Source organism: Petaurus breviceps, unplaced genomic scaffold (genome assembly GCF_028583685.1).
Source record: "Petaurus breviceps papuanus isolate PSGF00001 unplaced genomic scaffold, PetGlider_PUasm1.0 90897, whole genome shotgun sequence".
Taxonomy (NCBI): domain Eukaryota; kingdom Metazoa; phylum Chordata; class Mammalia; order Diprotodontia; family Petauridae; genus Petaurus; species Petaurus breviceps.
The window spans coordinates 6,149,615-6,168,926 of record NW_027187374.1 but is presented as its reverse complement, the minus strand read 5'-3'; the positions used below and the strand labels follow the sequence as shown (position 1 = coordinate 6,168,926).

Sequence of the window (19,312 nt, the reverse complement as noted above, 5' to 3'; positions counted from 1 at the left end):
TTTTTTGAGTTATATACGTGTTCTTAGTTGCCCTGTCTATGAGTGTGATAACAAGGGGAGAGAGAGGCAGCGCCAGAGGCGCTATGTGTCTTAAAGGCCTGTACCCTTTGTGGTAGCATTATGGAAGATCCATGCCTCTGTTCTCCAGCCATCCCAGCTTTTATGGCAATTTCCAGTTAATAGGACGAGTCATGCTTTAGCATAGACTCTATGCATGACTCTTCTTGTTAACTGGAGATTATGTCTGTGCCATAGACTAACCTTTTGTCCTCCCCAGACCTCTTCCCCTAACTGTCTTCTACTTGGTTCTAAGAATGAGTAAGTAGGCAAGTTGTGTTCTATGATAGAATTTAATCTTTCTTTGATATTCTGTACCTTTTTGTGAGTAGTGTGAGTCACTGTGCTTTTCTGTATAGCATCAGGTCAGCTAATAAGCACTTAATAAATGCCTGTCAGTTGACCATTTATGATGTTTTTCTTTTTAAAGAACAAGAAGGATGATGTCTATTTTTACTTTATACTCCTCTGTCACCCCATACTTTTCAGGAACAAATCAAATTATTTTGGGCTAGAAGGATACTTAAAGATCAATCATGATAGTCTTAGTAGCATGTATAAGATTTTTACTGTTAGTAAGCCAAAAAGTACACCTTTTTGTTCTAAAGGGGCATGCTGGGGTGGGGGGGCTTGGGTTAGCAAGCTGTAATTGACTTGCTTTTTTTCCTTGTTTATCTCTGCCCCAGTGTCTAGAGGTGTCATGAATGTGTTGAGAAAGGCCCTGTGGAGAGAACTTCAAAACAGTCTTCTAGGAGATGGTCCTCAGGGTCTTGGGATGCAAGAAGAGGTCCTTTCTAAATTGGTTCCATATTCAAGAGCAAAGGAGCTTAAATTCCTCATTGACCAGCTGCCTAGCGTTCTTCAAAGGCCAGAAAAATCCAGGAGGTAATATGGACAGATCAGTGATGGCTCATCAGAAAGACCTGTTAGTATGTAAAAACTAAAGGGGGCCCCAAAAAAGGGAGCACGAGTGAGGGGTTTAGGGAGAGAATGGGAGGAAGAGTCGAACAGTCGAAAATGAATTTGACGGGGGGAGTATTCTTTCATTTTAAGGCTACATGTGTCCATGTTATCTGGGCTAGGGAGAAATTTGGAATATATTGGCCCCCATGGTCCTGAGTTACTTCTGTGGAGAGAACTCACATTATTCACTTCATTCATGAATACTTTAATGTTGATTTGTTGCCTGTAGTTATATGCCTATGTCCAGGTAGTTTATTGAGAATTCACACACACACACACACACACACACACACACATAAACCAAGAAAACTGTAGATGCTTATTGAGTATTTTTATGTGAAAGAAATCTTTTTAGCCAGTTAGAGAATTATAATGAAGTATATACTTCAGTATATGGTTCCTGCTCTCAAGGAACTTAAAATCCAGTTAGACATGTAAGACACAGTATGAAAAGGTAAGTATCAGTTCAGTGTTTCAGGAAGAAATGATCCCGCATTGGAACAAGACAGTTTTTTTACTCCTCCCTAATTCACCACTCACAGCAGTTAGACCATTCACTCCCTTCCCTGGCCACCATTGCCTTGTATATCTCCCCCATTAAGAATGTAAGTTCCGGGACAGCCAGGTAGCACAGCAAGTAAGAGCACCGGCTCCACTGTCAGGATGACTTGTGGATTGAATTTGGGCTCAGACACTTAGCACCCACCCAGAAATACCTGGCCATGTAACCTTGACCAAGTTACTTAACCCCAATTGCTTAGGGGTGGTCAGGTGGCTCAGCAAGTAAGAGCACCGGCTCCAGTGTCGGGTTGACCTGGGTTCAAATCCGGGCTCAGATACTTAGCACCACACCCAGAAATAACTGGCCGTGTAACCTTGAGCAAGTTACTTAACCCTGATTACTATAAAAAAAAAAAAAAAAGAATGTAAGTTCCATAAGAGGAGGGACTGTGTCATGTTTGTATTTGTATCCCCAGTGCTTAGCAGAGAGCTTGACACATATAAGCATAGCCCCACTGCAATTCTTTAAATATTAGATATTCAGTGAACCAAAGAAACCTTCCCCGTTAGTAATTACTCATATTTATATGTATTTAAATAAATATTAAAATTACTCTGTATATAATTTATTAACATACAAGAAAAATAATAAGTATAATGTAATATGTTATTTTCATAAATGATATATTTGGTATGTTATACATGTATGTGTATGTGTTTATTATATATTGGTGATGACCAGTGTCATTGCCAAAGTCATCTCAAACTCCCAAACTGTAGTTGACTTCTTTTCATTTGTCTTATTCCATTAAGTATCTCTCAAGATATGAAAAAAAGTCCCTCTCTGAAGTCTCTTCTATCAGACAAAATTGAAACCAGTTCCCTTAGAAAAGATCTCCTCTTCTTTTTCCTCCTGGTGTCTCAGCCAGTTATTCTCAGGCTCACCCTTTCAACCATCTCTCTCCACAATTTATCAAGTAGATCTTCAGAGACACACAGTACAGTCATCTCTGGATGCTCATTGTTCATAGATAATTATACCTCTTTTCTGACTCCATAGGGAGAGATACTTCTCTTTAATCCATTTCTCAACTACCTTCTCCCATTTGTCCACCTAAGCTCTTAAAGCTATAGTAATAGCATCTGAGCCTTTACCTGACTCTTAAAGAGGTAGCAATAGCCTCCATAGTCTCTATATGATGGACAGTTGAAACAAGGTATCCATATCTTTTCACTAAATTATCTTTGTATCATAGTCAACACTTAATACTTATTGATTGATGGTGCAATGATCAGCTAAGCCAAGTTGTACCAACCATTGATATAGGTATTCATTTTTCAAGTTATCATGTTCAGGTTAAGCTTTGTGGAGAAGAGGTTTAAATTGGATATTAAAAGATGAGAAGGATCCTTGGGATACTCACAGCAGTCCTGAAAGACAGATGGTTCGCAGCACCAACGGCAACTATGAATATGATGGCATAGGGCTGAGTCGCAAAATAACAGACTCTCCATGTAGGAGACAGAAAGAAAACATTTATTCAGACATCAGAAAACAAAATCCCAACAACAGAAAACTGAATTCATCATAACAACAAAGAAATCTATACACAATAACACTGTAGAGAGTAACACCATACTTAGCTGTCTCCTTGACAGTGTCCTCTCCTCCCTCTTTTCTAACTGTTCTAACTCCCAACTTCCTCTACACTCTGCTCTACCTGTTCAGCAAACTCTTCCCACCACAGACTCCATGTAATTACATTCAGTCTATTAAGGCGCAGGGAAAATCTTCAAATTCCCTTTCACCTATTAAGGGGCAGGGAAGATCTTCAAATTACCATTACCATTATAGTGGTGCAGGTATTTTCTCCATTTTACAGAATAGGAAACTGAAACTCAGAAACATTAGTAAATAATGGAGTTGGTTCTTAAAAATAAGCCTCTAATTCTTAACTCTAGTACCATACTGCCTTCCTCCATGATAATTACTTATAATTATTACACCCAAAGTTCATTTTTTTCCATGAAAAATGTTACCAGAAGAGAAGAAACAGGCAAGGGTCATGGTGGGTTTGCAGTGCACAGATGAACTGGACAAAGTTTTTTTACTTGACTTCAAGAATGCAGTGATACCGCTATCTGTATCTTTTGCTTACTCAAATCCTGTCCTTTATGTGATATTCTTGTTTTTTAACATGAGTGAAAAAGAATATGTTATCTCTGGATATCTTTATCACATTATGTAGTTATTATGAGCGTGCTGGTGTCTTTTACCAGTTTTAAACTTTTTTAAATTATAAAGATGAAATCCTATAAGTCTATAGTTCTTGACATATTTCACATCTCTTGCAGCTGGATTATATCAGATTCTATATCATTATTACTGGAAAAATCTGTGGAAGAGCTGGATGTTTGGAAAAAGACTTTGTTGGGGTCATGTATGAAATGGCTAATGGCCTCATACAGCAGTACTAACAAAGAAGAAAAAACCCAGGATGCAGAGAAGTCTATGTTGTCACGACTAAATGAGTTGTTGGTGAGTCCCTTTTACTTGATACAAGTAGAAGCAGTATTTTGTAGTTATCCTAAATTACCACTTAAAACAATCTGACATTTCTATGACCTAGTAGGAAAAAAACAGTGACAGTCAATGACAGGAGTATAAGAAACAGTATCCTGAGAAAGTACTGCTGTCAACAAGTGAGGACAGTCTTTGACATGTGTCATGGTATGGAAAGGTGTAATGGGAATGTAAATTTTAAAGATCTTCCCTGCCCCTAGGCTAAAGTGCACCTGGAGCCTGGGGTGGGAGGCTTGTTTTTCAGCAGATACTTCTTGATTGGCCAGCGAGTCAATAAGGTTGTTACGTTCTCTGAGCCAGGAGAAGGCTATATAAGCCCTGATGTGTAGCTTTGTTTTGGGGCTCACTTTGAGAAGTGTTCTGTGATTTGATCTGGATTCTGGGAAGCCGTTGCTGCTACAGAGCCCCCCCTAGGCTTTGAAAAACCCAGATGTTGATTTGGTATGGATGTAATGGTTGGACAGTTTGGAAATCTGTCTACTTGATATGTTTCTGTCTTGATAATTTTGTCTGTATACTCTGAAGTTTGGGGTGCTGACCTTTTTCCCCTGAACTAGGTAAATGATACATATTTGACTGATTAAAGTAAGCTTGTTAACCCATTTTGAGTTGCTTTCTCTTAACAAAGCAGATCCAAGAACCTGTGGTGGCAGCAACCCTGGGGACGCTGGGGTGCTTGCTGCCACAAAAGGGAAATGTCATCTACCCTCAATCATTTGGGCACATATATGGCCATTGTTGCTTGTTTTTTTCTTTAAAATTTTTTTTAATTTTAAGTTCCAAGTTTTCTTCCTCCCTTCCCCCATCCCCCTTGAGATGGTAAGCGGTTTGTTGTAGGTTATACACGTGCAATTGTACAAAACATGCTTTCATATTAGTTATGATGTTAAAGAAGACACAGACCTAAAAAAATAAACTGAAAAGTAATATACTTTGATCTGTATTCAGACTCCATCAGTCCTTTCTCTGGAGGTGGATAACATTTTTCATTATGAGTTCTTTTTTTAAAATTAAATTAAAATTGTTTTAAATTATTGTATTACTGAAAATAGCTAAGTCATTCATAGTTGATCATCTTACAATATTGCTCTTACTGTGTATAATGTTCTCTTGGCTCTGTTCACTTTGCATCAGTTCATTTATGTCATCCCAGGTTTTTCTGAAAGGATCCTGCTTATGTCTTTTCTCATAGCACAAAAGTATCCGTCACATTGGTATACCATAGCTTGTTCAGCCATTCCATGATTGATGGGCATCCCCTCAATTTCCAATTCTTTGTCATTACAAAAAAGAGCTACTAGAAATATTTTAGTAAAAATAGTTCCTTTTCCCTTTTTGTTTTATTTCTTTGGGTTACAGACCTAGTAATACTATTGCTTGATTAAAAGGTATGCAGTTTGATAGCCCTTTGGGCATAGTTCCAAATTGCTCTACAGAATGATTGGATCAGTTCACAGCATTAGTGTTCCAGTTTTCTCACATCTCCTCCCACCTTTATCATTTTCCTTTTCTGTCATATTAGCCAGTCTGATCAGTGTGAGATGGTACCTCAAGGTTGTGTTAAGTTGCATTTCTTTAATCAGTAATGATTTAGAGCATTTTTATATGATTGTAGATAGCTTTGATTTCTTCATCTGAAAACTGCCTTTTCATACACTTTGACCATTTATCAATTGGGGAATGAATTGTATTCTTATAAATTTGCCTCAGTTATCTACATATTTGAGAAATGATATCTTTATCAAAGATAACTTGCCATAAAAATTGTTTCCTAGCTTTCTGATTTTCTTTAAATTGTGGTTGCATTGACTTTGTGCAAAACCTTTTTAATTTAATATAATCAAGATTATCCATATCACATTATGTAATGTTTTCTGTCTCTTGTTTGGTTATAATTTTCCCTTTTCCATAGAGATTATAGGTATATTCCTTGCTCTCTTAATTTGCTTTTATGGTATCAACCTTTATGTCTAAATCATGTACCTATTTTGATCTTATCTTGGTATGTGGTTTGAGATGTTGGTGAAACTTAGTTTGTGCCATTCTGTTTTCCAGTTTTCCCAGTAGTTTTTGTCAAATAGTAAGATCTCTCAAAAGTTTGGGTCTGTGGATTTATCAAATACTAGATTACTGTGGTCATTACTACTGCATCTTATGTTTCTAATCTGACCCCTCACTGATCCCTCATTCTGTTTTTCATTCAGCACCAAATTGTTTTGGTGATTACCACTTTATAATACTGTTTGAGATCTGGTATGACTAGGCCATCTTTCTTCACATTTTTTTTTCATTAATTTCCTTGATAGTCTTGACCTTTTGTTCTTTCAGATGAATTTTATTATTATTTTTTCTAGCTCTATAAAATTATTTTTGTTAGTTTGATTGATATGGCACTGAATAAGTAAATTAATTTTGGAAGAATTGTCATTTTTATTATATTGGCTCAGCCTACCTATGAACAATTGACATTTTTTCAGTTGGTTAGATCTGACTTTATTTGTGTGAAAAGTGTTTTATAATTATGTTCATATATTTCCTGGATTTGTCTTGGCAGGTAGACTCAGAAGTATTTTATATTGTCTACAGTTATTTCAAATGGAATTTATCTCTTGCTGCTGTGCTTTGTTGGTAATATAAAGAAATGCTGATGATTTACATGGGTTTATTTTATATCCAGCAACTTTGCTAAAATTGTTAATTATTCCAACTAGTTTTTAGTTGATTCTCTAGGATTCTTTAAGTATGCCATCATATCAACTGCAAGAGTGATAATTTTGTTTCCTCTTTGCCTATTTTAATTCCTTCAATTTCTTTTTTTCCTTTTATTGCTATAAGTAACATTTATAGTACATTATTGAATATATTGGTAATAATGGGCAGCCAGGGAAAGTTCCATTTATTCCTATGTTTTCTGGTGTTTTTAATAGGAATGGGTTTTGAATTTTTTCAAAACTTTTTCCACATCTATTGAGATAATCATATGATTTCTGTTGGTTTTTCATTGTGCTTATTTCAAACACAGAAGACCATGGCATTGACATGTAATTCTTTTATTTCATATTATGTTACTGAGATAATTCTGTGTGTCATACAGAGCACTTAAGAATAAAATCATGCTCAAAACAAAAATTGACCTGTAAAATCTTAAAGAATTTGTGAATCTTGGGGCGGCTAGGTGGTGCAGTAAGAGCGCCGGCCCTAGAGTCGGGAGGACCTGGGATCGGTTCCAGCCTCAGATATTTAACACCCACACAAAAAAACTGGCTGTGTAACCTTGGGCAAGTTACTTAATCCCAATTGCTTAAAAAAAGAAAAAAAAATTTATGAATTTTGCCAAAAATGAAATTTCAGCCCAAACTTTAGTTAGGTGATGCTATATAGAGTATATTATCCCTGTTACTGTTTCTCCAACAGTAATCTTTCCTTCTAACTACTATTCCTGGAATTAAGTCATCAATTTAGTGTTTTTATATAGTATCTGTTGAGGAATATCCATTTATATACACTAAACCTATCAATGAACTCCCAAGGAGAATTGGGACTGAGAGGTGGCAAGAATCTAACATTATTTTTGCTCCCAGCTTCTCTCCTTCCTCCCCCACAAAGGTTATTAAAGCATTAAAAAAAAATTGCAGAGAAAAGTAGAAGGAGGTTTGGAAGAAAACATAGACAAGAAGAATCTCTGTTGTAAACTTTTTTTAAAATGAGTTTTTTTCTTTTTATTTGCTTTTTGGAGAGCAGTTGTGGTTAAGTGACATGCCCAAGGTAACACAGCTAGTTTTTGTATTAAGTGTCTGAGGCCGGATTTGAACTCAGGTCTTCCTGACTCCAGGGCTGGTGCTCTACTCACTGAGCCACCTAGCCGGCCCCTATTTTTAGTGTTCAACATTCACTTCCATAAGTTTTAAATTTTCTCCTCCTCCCTCCCCAAGATGGCATGCAGTCTGATATAGGTTCTACAATACGTTCCTATTAAACACATTTTCACATTAGTCATGTTGCATAGAAGAATTATAATGAATGGGAGAAACCATGAGAAAGAAAAAACAAAACAGAAAATAGTCTGTTTCCCTCTGCATTCTGACTCCATAGTTCTTTCTCTGAATGTGGATGGCAATTTCTATCATGAGTCCTTAGAATTGTTTTAGGTCCTTGCATTGTTGAAAAAGGCTAAGTGTATCAAAATCAGTCCTCATACATTGTGGCTGTTACTATGTACAGTGTTCTTCTGGTTCTGCTCATTTCACTCAGCATCACTTCATATAAATCTTTCCAGGATTTTCTGAAATCTGCCAATTCATCATTTCTTATAGCACAATAGTATTCCATTATATTTATATACCACAACTTGTATAACCATTCCCCAATTGATGGGCATCCCCTCAATTTCCAGTTCTTTGCCACCACAAAAAGCTGCTATAAATATTTTTGTACATGTGGGTCCTTTTCCCATATTTATGATCTGTTGTAAACTTTTTAAAAGACACATTGTAATAGAAATATATGGAAATGATTACTGGTGGACTTTTTTTGGTATTAAATATAGTTTTAAAAAATAAACCATTCAAATTCAAAATCTTGTAAAGATGAACATTGAAAACTAAAAAGAAATAAATTCTGAAAAAAGAAATAAACCATTCAAAAGCAATTTCAAGTATTTCTCAGGAAAACACAAATTAGATAAAACCACAAGTTCAAAGTGTCTTTAAGAAGATTAATTTTGTTTGTTTTAGTGCTTAAGTACTTAGAATTGCTTGCTTTTGAAAATGAGAACTATGGAAATGCAAAAATTAAAGAGTAAAGAATAAGGAAGAGAAATATTCAGATCATACAGATGTTTAAAGACATTAAATTTAATCTATAATCATTATTAACTGCAGAGAAAAATGGTGCTTTCTTACCTCAGAATACTTGTTCACTTTGAATAATCTTTGCTTTCTGTCCTCCTTATGAAAAAAAGTACTATAATTGCTGAGTGACAGTGTTAGTTATTCATTATGGGAACAGCACGTAGAGGGCATCATGCAGGTCCCGCTGGTCCTGCAGCTTTCTCCCTAGAATGTCCCGTCATGGTGTACATCCTGCTAATGTACTCATCATAGAGGAGTGTCATGGAGGCAGCCCCTGAAGTCTCAGTTTTCTTATCCTTCGTCTTCATTAGGCCGGCTCTGTTTCACTAGCCTCCCCGTGGATGTCTCAGCCTAACATCTTGATACCCACAGAAGTCTGTAATGCCCTGTGATCGGGCATTGTGTGAAAATGTCTGCCATACCTGGTCCTTTATTAAATGATCATTTGTGTTATGCTCCTTTGTTTAGGTGATAGCATTTTTAAAAAAATTGTCATTTCTGATAGATGTGAGGTGATACCTCAGAATTGTTTTAATTTGCTTTTCTCTAATCAGTAATGATTTAGAGGATTTTTTCTTCTAGACATAGATAGGTAGCTTTGATTATGTGTTCTGAAAACTGCCTGTTCATATCCTTTGACCATTTAATAATTGAGGAATGGCTCTCATTTCTATAAATTTGATTCAGTTATTTATATATTTGAGAATTGAGATCTTTATCAGAGAAATTTGCTTTAACTTTTTTTCAGTTATGATTACTATGTATTTCCCTCCATCTTGTTTCCCCTGTTTGTTCTATTTTCTCTTCTTTCACGCCGTCCATTCTCAAAAGTGTTTTGCTTCTGACTTTTAGCTTCCCCAATCTGCCCTCCTTTCCATCAGTACCAGTACCTTCCCTTCTCCCCTTTTCCCTTACTCCCTTCCTCTCTGTGTGGTAAGATAGATTTTTATACCCAACTAAATGTGTGTATTATTCTCTCTTTGAACCAGTTATGAAGGCTGTAAGGTTCACATGCTTTTCTTCATTTCCCCCATTTTCTCCTCCTGTAAAAGCGCTTTCATGCCTCTTTTTTGTCAAAAAGAAAATTTACCCATTCTAGCTCTCCCTTTCCCTTTCTGCCAGTGTATTCCTCTTTCTTACCTCTTAATTTCATTTTTTTAGGTAATCATGCCATTATATTCTACTCACATGTATGCTCCTTCCAACTGCTCTAATAGTGAGAAAGTTTTTAGGAGTTACAAGTATCATTTTCCCATGGAGGAATGTAAACTGTTTAACCTTATTAAATCCTTTAATGATTTCTCTTTCCTCTTTACCTTTTTGTGCTTCTCTTGAGTCTTGTGTTTGAATGTTAAATTTTCTGTTTAGCTCTGGTCTTTTTATCAGGAATGCTTGAAAGTCCTCTAATTCATTGAATGTCCAATTTTTTTCCCCTGAAGTATTATACTTAGTTTTCCTGGGTGGGTAATTCTTGGTCATCATCCTGTTGCGGTTTAAACCCAGGGATGCCAAAAACTGTTGTACTGGGGGTTTTGCACACCCCAAAACTGTTGCAGTTTCATGATGTGTTGTGGTGGAACTGTCTGAAAGAATTCAGAGTCAGACCACTTCTAATCCAGTAAAGGCATTTTTTGAGATTGACACCTCTCTGAAGCAGGTTAAGTTCCAAGAGGAACCAGCAACTTCAGAGAAAGCAAGATGGATTTTTATAGGGTAAAGATGCACTTGCATAATCAAAATTTACATAGAATAGAGGAATATGATTAATATTAAAAAGGCAGGAGGCATTTGTTAAGGGATTAGGTAATGGAGGAGGGGGTCCCATCTGTGATTCAGTGGTTAAACATTCTGGTTATGCTGCCCTCCAACTGGCTAGCTATTGTGGCTCTCTCTGGTCAATATAGATAGTTAGGTATTGTGGTTGTCTTGAGTTAGATGGATGATGCGATTGTGGTTGAGTAGAGGAACGCACCTGTTTCTGTGGGAATGGGTCTGGGGGAAATGACTAGGTAGAGGCAGTAGCTAGGTTCCCATCACATGAACACATCTTCAGTTTGTGTGGGAACTAAGAGTTCAGGGACACACCTGTTGTTCCAGTGAGAGTGGGGCTTATATGAAGAAGTTAGGACATTGGTGGGGGGAGGGCTAGTAGGTACAGTGGGCCTGCTGTTCAGTGGGGTCAGGCCTGTAATGAAGTTAGAATACTGGGGCTGGGGGCAGCTTCATTAGGATTCTATCAATCCTAGCTTGTTTGCCCTGCAGAATATCATATTCCAAGCCCTCTGATCCTTCAGTGTAATGCTAAATCTCATGTAATCCTGACTATAACTCCACAATATTTAAATTTTCTTTTTGGCTGCTTGCAAGTATTTTCTCCTTGAACTGGAAGGTCTGGAATTTGGCTATAATACTCCTGGGAGTTTTCATTTTGAGATCTTGTTCAAGAGGTGATTGTTGGATTCTTTCAATTTCTGTTTTACCTTCTGGTTCTGGAATATCAAGGCAGTTTTCCTTGATAATTTCTTGAAAGGTTGATGTCTAGGCTCTTTGTTATCATTAACTTTCAAGTAGTACAGTAAGTTTTAAATTATCTCTTCTGGATCTGTTTTCCAGGTCACTTGTTTTTCCAATGAGATAGTTCACATTTTCTTAAATTTTTCATTCTTTTGATTTTGTTTTTTTGTTTCCTGATGTCTCATAAAGTCATTAGCTTCTGCTTGCCCCATTCTAATTGTTAAGGAATTATTTTCTTCAGTGAGCTTTTGTGCCTCTTTTTCCATTTGGCCCATTCTGTTGTTTAAGATGTAATTTTCTTCAGCATTTTTTTTGTAGCTCCTTTACCAAACTCTTGACTCTTTTTTCATGATTTTCTTACATCACTCTCATTTCTCTTTCCAATTTTTCCTCTCTCTCTCTCTCTTACTTGATTTTTAAAGTCCTTTTTGAGTTCTTCCATGGCCTGAGACCTATTGATACTTTTTTTGAGGCTTTGGATAGAGCAGTTTTGACTTTGTTGTCTTCTTCTAAGTTTGTATTTTGAGTTTCCCTGTAACCATAGTAACTTCCTATAATCAGGATCTTTTTATGCTGTTTTCTCATTTTTTCAGCCTATTTCTTGACTCTTAACTCTGTGCTAGAGTGGAATTCCTCTTCTGAAGTGGAGAGGGGAACATCTCAAGTTTCAGGTTTTTTGTGTAGCTGTTCTCAGAGATAATTCTGGGGACCTATAAGTTTTTGGTTCTTCCAAAGTGGCATGATCTAGGGAGAGGTACACTGTGGTGTGAGCAACCACAAGCACTCGTTTCTTCCCTGAGACTGTGACCAGGGTCCCACCTCTCCTGTGGCCAGAAGCTCCAGTATGCTAGTGCTCTTCCTTCTCCTGGGACTGAGACCCCAGACTGCTATTCAGATTCAGTTCCTGACCCTGGAATCTCCTTCTGGCCACTTGGAAAAAGAGATACAGAAGCTGACTGAAGAAAACAATTCCTTAAAAGTTAAAATGGGACAAGTAGAAGCTAATGATTTTATGAAACATCAGGAAACAAAAAAAAAAAATCAGAAGAATGAAAAATAGAAGAAAATGTGAAATATCTCATTGGAAAAACAAGTGAGGGGTGGCTAGGTGGCGCAGTAAGTAGAGCACTGCCCCGGAGTGAGGAGGACCTGAGTTCGGATCCGGCCTCAGACACTTAACACACACACACACACACACACACACACACAAACTAGCTGTGTGACCTTGGGCAAGTTACTTAACCCCAGTCACCCTCCAAAAACAAACAAACAAAAAAGTGTTTTAGGGGCAGCCAGGTGGCTCCAGGGTCGGGATGACCTGGGGATCAAATCCATCCCCAGAAATAACTGGCCGTGTAACCTTGAGCAAGTTACTTAACCCCAATTGCTTAAAAAAAAAAAAGTGACCTGGAAAACAGATCCAGAAGAGATAATTTAAAACTTATTGTACTACTTGAAAGTTATGATAAAAAAAGAGCCTAGACATTGAATTTGGAAAGGTGCTAGCATTTTTACATTAATATTTGTCACAAATATTTTAATTATTGCTTTATTTTTTTTTAATTTATTTATTTTAATTATTGTTTTTTTTTTTAATTTAATTCTTTTTTTGACCAGTTTCATATTATTTCAGTATAGCAAAATGACTTAGATTTATCCCATTTTTATCAGCAATTATATAGATACTAAAAAGGGGACATTGGATAGAAACATAGAGTAGGAAAAGGATTTTAGATATCATTAGTTGAACTTCCTCAGTTTATACATGAGATAGCAGTCTCTTAGAAATGTGGTGACTTTTTCTCAGTTGGTCTGGAACCCAGGCTTCCTGTCTCCTTACCATGTGCTCTTTACATTGACAAACTCTTCTTCCTAAGAATAAATATTTTTACATTTTTGTCATATGTGTCTCAGGACAATTGGATGTACTCTAAGAATCTACTTTTATTGTTGTTTTCTCTAGTCTTTTCTCTCAAAGCAGAAGGAAGTTGTGATTGGTTTACAGATCAGTTACTCTTATTTAATGTTTCTTTAATATTGAGGCAGTTTATTTATGAATGTTGTAGAGGGCAGAATAAAAACTATGGTAGTAAGAATTCAAGACACATAGTTATTTTTCAAGGCAACTCTGTATCTTGGTCCATTTAGCATACAGAGCTTTCAGTCAACAAGTAGCTGTTATTAAGCATTTGTTTTCTAAATGCTCAGTGTGCTGAGTGCTGAAAATGCAAAAAAAATCCCAAAACAGGCCTCTGGAGGAATTTAGAGTCTGATAGGGGTAATAGTAGTGGGTATATTCCCTTTGAGGCTTGCTATATATACACACACATATGTACATATATACACATATGTGCATATACATATATATGTATATACACATATGTTATCTCACTTGATTATCTGGTTAACTGAGTAAAGGAGGTGCTATTATCATCTCTGCTTTATAGATGAGGTAAGTGAGGCACAGAGTAAGGTTATATGACTTGCCAGGGGTCCTATAATTAGTAAGTGCCTGAGATAGGATTCAGATTTTGATCTTCCTGATTCTTCATTCTGCCACCTAGCTGCAAGAGTGTTTCTTGAAGAATGAAACACATAAAACTCTGCATACAATTAGAGATTGTACCTCATTATCTACCTTCATGTTTATTGTTTCTCTTTGTTTACTTTCCACACAGCACTCAGTTAATGAAGTTGATCCTGTTGATTGGCACAAGTTTGTGAAGACAGGACTTAAGTAAGCTGATTTTATTTTACTGAAAAGGTTTTCTTCAATTGTGAAATTTATTGACTGAAAAAAAAAACTCATTTTAACCCAGTTGATAATTAGAGGGAAAATGTGAAGTAAAAAATAGACCATTCTGTTTATATGTTTAGTAATGTGAAGGTCTTCATAAAATGAAGAAGTTATCATTAATAATAATAACTATTAATAATAACCTTCAGTGATTAATGTGTATTTATTATTTATTCACTAAATATCATATTATTAAACCTTTTTATTGCCTATCATATTAGTAGTTATTGTTCTACTTAATTTAAGTGTTATTAGATCAGTAACCACTTTTGCTTCTCCACTACCACCTGAGCACTTTGCCATGTATTCTCTTATGTGATTTGGAGGTCATTCAGTATCTAGAAAGAATTTCCTGTTGCTAAATTGTTGGTTTGAAATTCAAGAGTAGCTTAAAAATGCTTTCCTTATTGAGGACACAGCATGGAAGCAACAGCTTTTGCCTACCATGCTTTCTCAATGTAATTTGAAGTCTTAGTAATAATAAACAAGTTTGCAAAATAATTTGGAGATTTGAGTAGTTGAAAATGAGGAAGGCCCAAAGGTGGGGTTAAGGGAGGAAAATGGGAGGAAAAACAGGTGTTGACTGAGAAAGCAGTTTAGTATGGGAGAAGCTCTTTCTTTTCTGAAAGAAGTGTTTCTTTCTAGTGAATCTTCAAACTTTAGAAAACTAGATGTGATTGTTCAGCATGTTAAGAAAATAGATATTCCTCTACTTCTTGAACCTTCTGTGAATGCATTAATATGTATATATTAAGCACTTACTACTATCTGCCAGGAACTGTGCTAAATCCTTGAGATGCAAAACTCAAAACTGAAAATAATCCCTGCCTCCAAGAAGCTTATATTATAAAAGCAGTGTGGAGCCTTGGGGAAATAAATTGTTGTGCCCTTTGTAGGAGTAATGACAGAGGTGATTGCATTATGGTTCCAGAAGCAGAAAAAGGTAGAGAGACAGAGGAGGGTATTTGAGAAGGTCTATGCGACTTGGCAGGAACTGAGCCTCATAGGTCGTGAGGCAATCACATATCAGCATGGCACTTCCATGACAGAAGTTCCAGTAATGAAAGCATTAAGCCCACCAAGATGCTTGTTCTCTAGAGTGAACTACAGTGTGACTGGCTAGAAGTTTAGGGAATGAAGTGTAATATAAAAAGCTACTCTTTGTTTAATAGTATCTACATTTAGTAGAGCCTTTTATAAAATGAATTCTTTGCTTTTTAGGTTCCGCTATCAGGATTACACATTTTTAAAGACTCTACATGCTTGTGTACAGCTCTTATATAAACCTGAAAATTCCCTTTGCAAAAAGTTAGTCCAGCTACCACTAATGTACATGATGATCACACAGCACTCTATGTTTTTGCCAACCATATTGCAATCAAAAGAAGATGACACAAACATCCAAGTAAAAGGTCTCTTTGTGTGTTTATATGTGTATTTTATTGTATGTTTGTCCTCAGATTTCATCAAACTAGTTTCCCATCCATATTTATCTCTGATAAGTTTTTATAGTTTATTTTTAGAGTGATTTCTAAAATAGTATCAGAATGTTATGTTCCTGTTGAGTCCAAACTTATACTTGTTTTCTTTGACTTAGAAATGATTGGGGTTTTTTGGTCCATACTGGTAGTGTATTGCAACTTTACCAATTCAAAATTGCAACTCATCTGTAACTTATTGTCTTAGAGAGTTGCCTAGGGAACTCAGAAGTTAAGTGACTTGCCCCAATGTCATCTAGTCAGTAGGTGTTAGTAGCAGGACTTAAACCTGGGTCGTCTTTGTCTCTGAGACCACACTTGATCAGTGTTTTATTTATGGCAACCTTCTTGACTTCTCAACAAATACTTTCTAGGCAAGCAACCTCTAATCTTAAATTAATATCATTCTTTCTTACTGTAATGCTAACTAACAGAATCTGGTCCACAAGCAGAAATCCAAATAACGAAATCTCTGACATTCTCCCTTCTTGCTAAACTTTACTTGAATTTCCTGGCTAAAGTAAAATAAGGGCAAAAAACATTTTAACTTATGAAGTTAGGTGGTGTAATGATTAGAGTAATGGACTTGGAATCAGCAAGATCTGAGTCTAAATTCTGCCTCAGACACTTTCTTTCATTGTGATCCTAGGCAAATCACTTAACCTTTTTTTTTCTTTTTGGAGGGGGGAAGTCAGGGCAATTGGGGTTAAGTGACTTGCCCAAGGCCACAGGACTATTAAGTGTCTGAGACCAGATTTGAAATCAGGTCCTCCTGACTCCAGGGATAGTGCTCTATTCACTGTGCCTCCTAGTCACCCCACACTTAACCTTTCTTAACCTCAGTTTCCTCATCTGTAAAATGAGAATAATAATAGCATCTACCTTCCAGAGTTGTCTTGAGGATCAAATGAGATATGTAAAGTGCTTTGAAATCTTAAAAGTGATATGGGAATGTCAGTTATCATTGTTAATTGAATGATAGAATTGAAATTGGGAGAAAAGCCATAGCAGACTTCTTTCCTAAAAGATTTGTCAGTTTGAAAGGAAATATTTACTATGAAATTTCTAGCAAAATGGTTACATTAAGGACATTAGAGCAAAACTGTAATAGGAAAGAAATTGAAAGGCATTTAAATAGTTTTTCAGATTTTTTTTTCTCTCTTGTCCCTCCCCCAAATATATGCCATTCTAAGTCCATAAATTTAGAACTGAAGGGAGAGGCTGTCAAATCCAACTACCCCTCTGCCACACCGTTGTACTGATGGGGGAAACAGATCAAGAAAGGTTAAGTGACTTTTCCAAGATCACACATTGAAATGTCTGAGGCAAAATTTGAACTTGAATCCTCCTGACTCTTAACCCAGCACTCTACTTAATTACCTTGTCATCACTTTTATTTTGTTGTTGTTATTGCTTTTTTTTGGGGGGGGGAGGGCAATTGGGGTTAAGTGACTTGCCCAAGGTCACATGGCTAGTTTTTGTGTTAAGTGTCTGAGGCCGAATTTGAACTCAGGTCCTCCTGACTTTAGGGCCAATGCTCTGTTCACTGCTCCACCTAGCCTCCCCTCTTGTCATCACTTTTAATGCTAAATTTCAGCCTATTTTTTCCCTAGAAGTGTTAGTGGACCTAATATCAACTATCGTAAAACTTTGCCCTTCGGTCTGTGAAAGCAGCCATTTTGCAGTGCTACTAGGAGGCTATGGTGCAACCCTTAGTGTCCTAGGTAAGTGTATAAAAGTGTAGCATTTTATGCTTTTTTTTCACATATAAATGGCATGTTCTTTTATGGTACATACCACATTCTAAATAGAACTTCATTCACTTTTTAGATCAGAAGATATTGCTTCTTCTCAGATTATATGAAAAGAATGATCTGAGCCTCATAAACTTCAGGTGAGTTTTTGGATGAGCACTGAGAAAGGGCATTAGCCTTAGCATTTGAAAGATAGCCATGTCATTTGAGTGGGAGTTCAGAAGTCAGACTTCAAAGTGATTAGGAAAATGGGAAATGGAGGCAACAAGTATAGATGACTTTTTCTAGGAATATGAAAGTATATAGGATAATAGCCCAAGGAAATAATAGAGTCAAATGAAGACTTTTTTTGGTTTGTTTTTTTGGAGGGAGGAAGGCAAGGCAATTGGGGTTAAGTGACTTGCCCAAGGTCACATAGCTAGTAAGTGTGTCAGGGCTGGTGCTCTATTCACTGCACCACCTAGCTGCTCCTAAATGAAGACTTTTTTAAGGATGAGGAAGACCAGGGCATATTTGTGGGCAGCAGATAAGGAGCTGGTAGATAAGGAAAGATTGAACATTGTTGGGATAGATTAGAGGGATGATTGTTACTTATACACTAACAAGTAATTTCAGAATTCTCCATGAGGAAAAGTTCATTTTAAAATATTTTCAGTAGAGGCAGCTAGGTGGCGCAGTGAATGAGCACCAGCCTGGAATCAGGAGGCCCTTCTTTCAAATCCAGTCTCAAGACACTTGACACACTTAATAGCTATGTGACCTTGGGCAAGTCACTTAACCCCAATTGCATTGCCTTCTCCTCTCAAAAAAAAAATATTTTCAGTGTGCAAAGTTATGTTCAGTCAAAGGATCTGCTAAAAGAAAAAATCCCTCCCCATGAGTCAGCCTCTCTTGCATTGTTTTGGGATGGATAATATTTCAATTCTACTTTTACTATACTGAAATGGTGAACTCATTATTTTATTGGAGAAAGAAGAACTGGCTGTGTAATCTTGAGCAAGTTACTTAACCCCGATTGCTTAAAAAAAAAAAAAAAGAAAAAGCTATTTTAATTGTTCTATGTAGGTCAGAACATTTGATGACAAGGTAACAATTAAAGAACCTTAAACAAGAATAAGGGCAGCTAAGTGACGCAGTGAACAGAATTCTGCGTCTGGAATCGTCAAGACTGATCTTCCTGAGTTCAAATTCTGCCTTAGACACTTTCTGCATGTGAGATCTGAACAGTCACTTAATCCTGTTTGTCTCGGTTCCTCATCTGTAAAATGAACTGGAGAACGAAATAGAAAAATCACTCCAATATCTTTGCCAAGAAAAACCCAAAAGGGGTCACAAAGTATTGGGCACTACTCAACAGCAGCAGCAACAAACAAGAGTAAAGAGAAAGGCAGCCTTGGCATAGTGGATAGAGAGCTGGCCCCAGTGCCTTCCTAGACCTGGTTCAAGTCCCATTTCTGACACATTTACCATGTGATCCTGAGCACATCGCTTAAACTCTCAGTGCTGTAGGCCAGTCTCTAAGACTTTAAGTTGCAAAGAAGATACAGACCTATGTTGGTAGAAGGAGTTTCCTCATTAGAAGGTTTCCCCATACCCCTGAAATCACAGATCCTATCACAACAAATAAATGTAAAATGACATTGCCCTGTTAGTAAGAAGGGAAGAGGATTATTTTGAAAGAAGCAAACCTGAAATAAAAGGAAAAAAAACATTGTCACATTGTGTACTAGGAGTTATGTGATGGAACATATTCATTATTGACCTGGTACTGCCAAGTAATCATTTTGATAGTGTCTATGAGAATATACATATAT

At 36.6% G+C, this 19,312-nt stretch overlaps 1 protein-coding gene across 2 annotated transcripts in view; it reads left to right on the top strand.

Annotated features, from left to right (window-relative positions):
- Positions 1–19,312, top strand: part of URB1 (URB1 ribosome biogenesis homolog) — a 110,061-nt gene that overhangs the window by 62,800 nt on the left and 27,949 nt on the right. For both annotated transcript variants that reach the window (XM_069074896.1, XM_069074897.1), the window contains 6 exons: positions 744–942; positions 3,877–4,060; positions 14,148–14,206; positions 15,488–15,678; positions 17,358–17,468; positions 17,575–17,638. In XM_069074896.1, the coding sequence (XP_068930997.1) occupies positions 744–942; positions 3,877–4,060; positions 14,148–14,206; positions 15,488–15,678; positions 17,358–17,468; positions 17,575–17,638 (808 nt within the window). The remainder of the gene's footprint in view (positions 1–743; positions 943–3,876; positions 4,061–14,147; positions 14,207–15,487; positions 15,679–17,357; positions 17,469–17,574; positions 17,639–19,312) is intronic.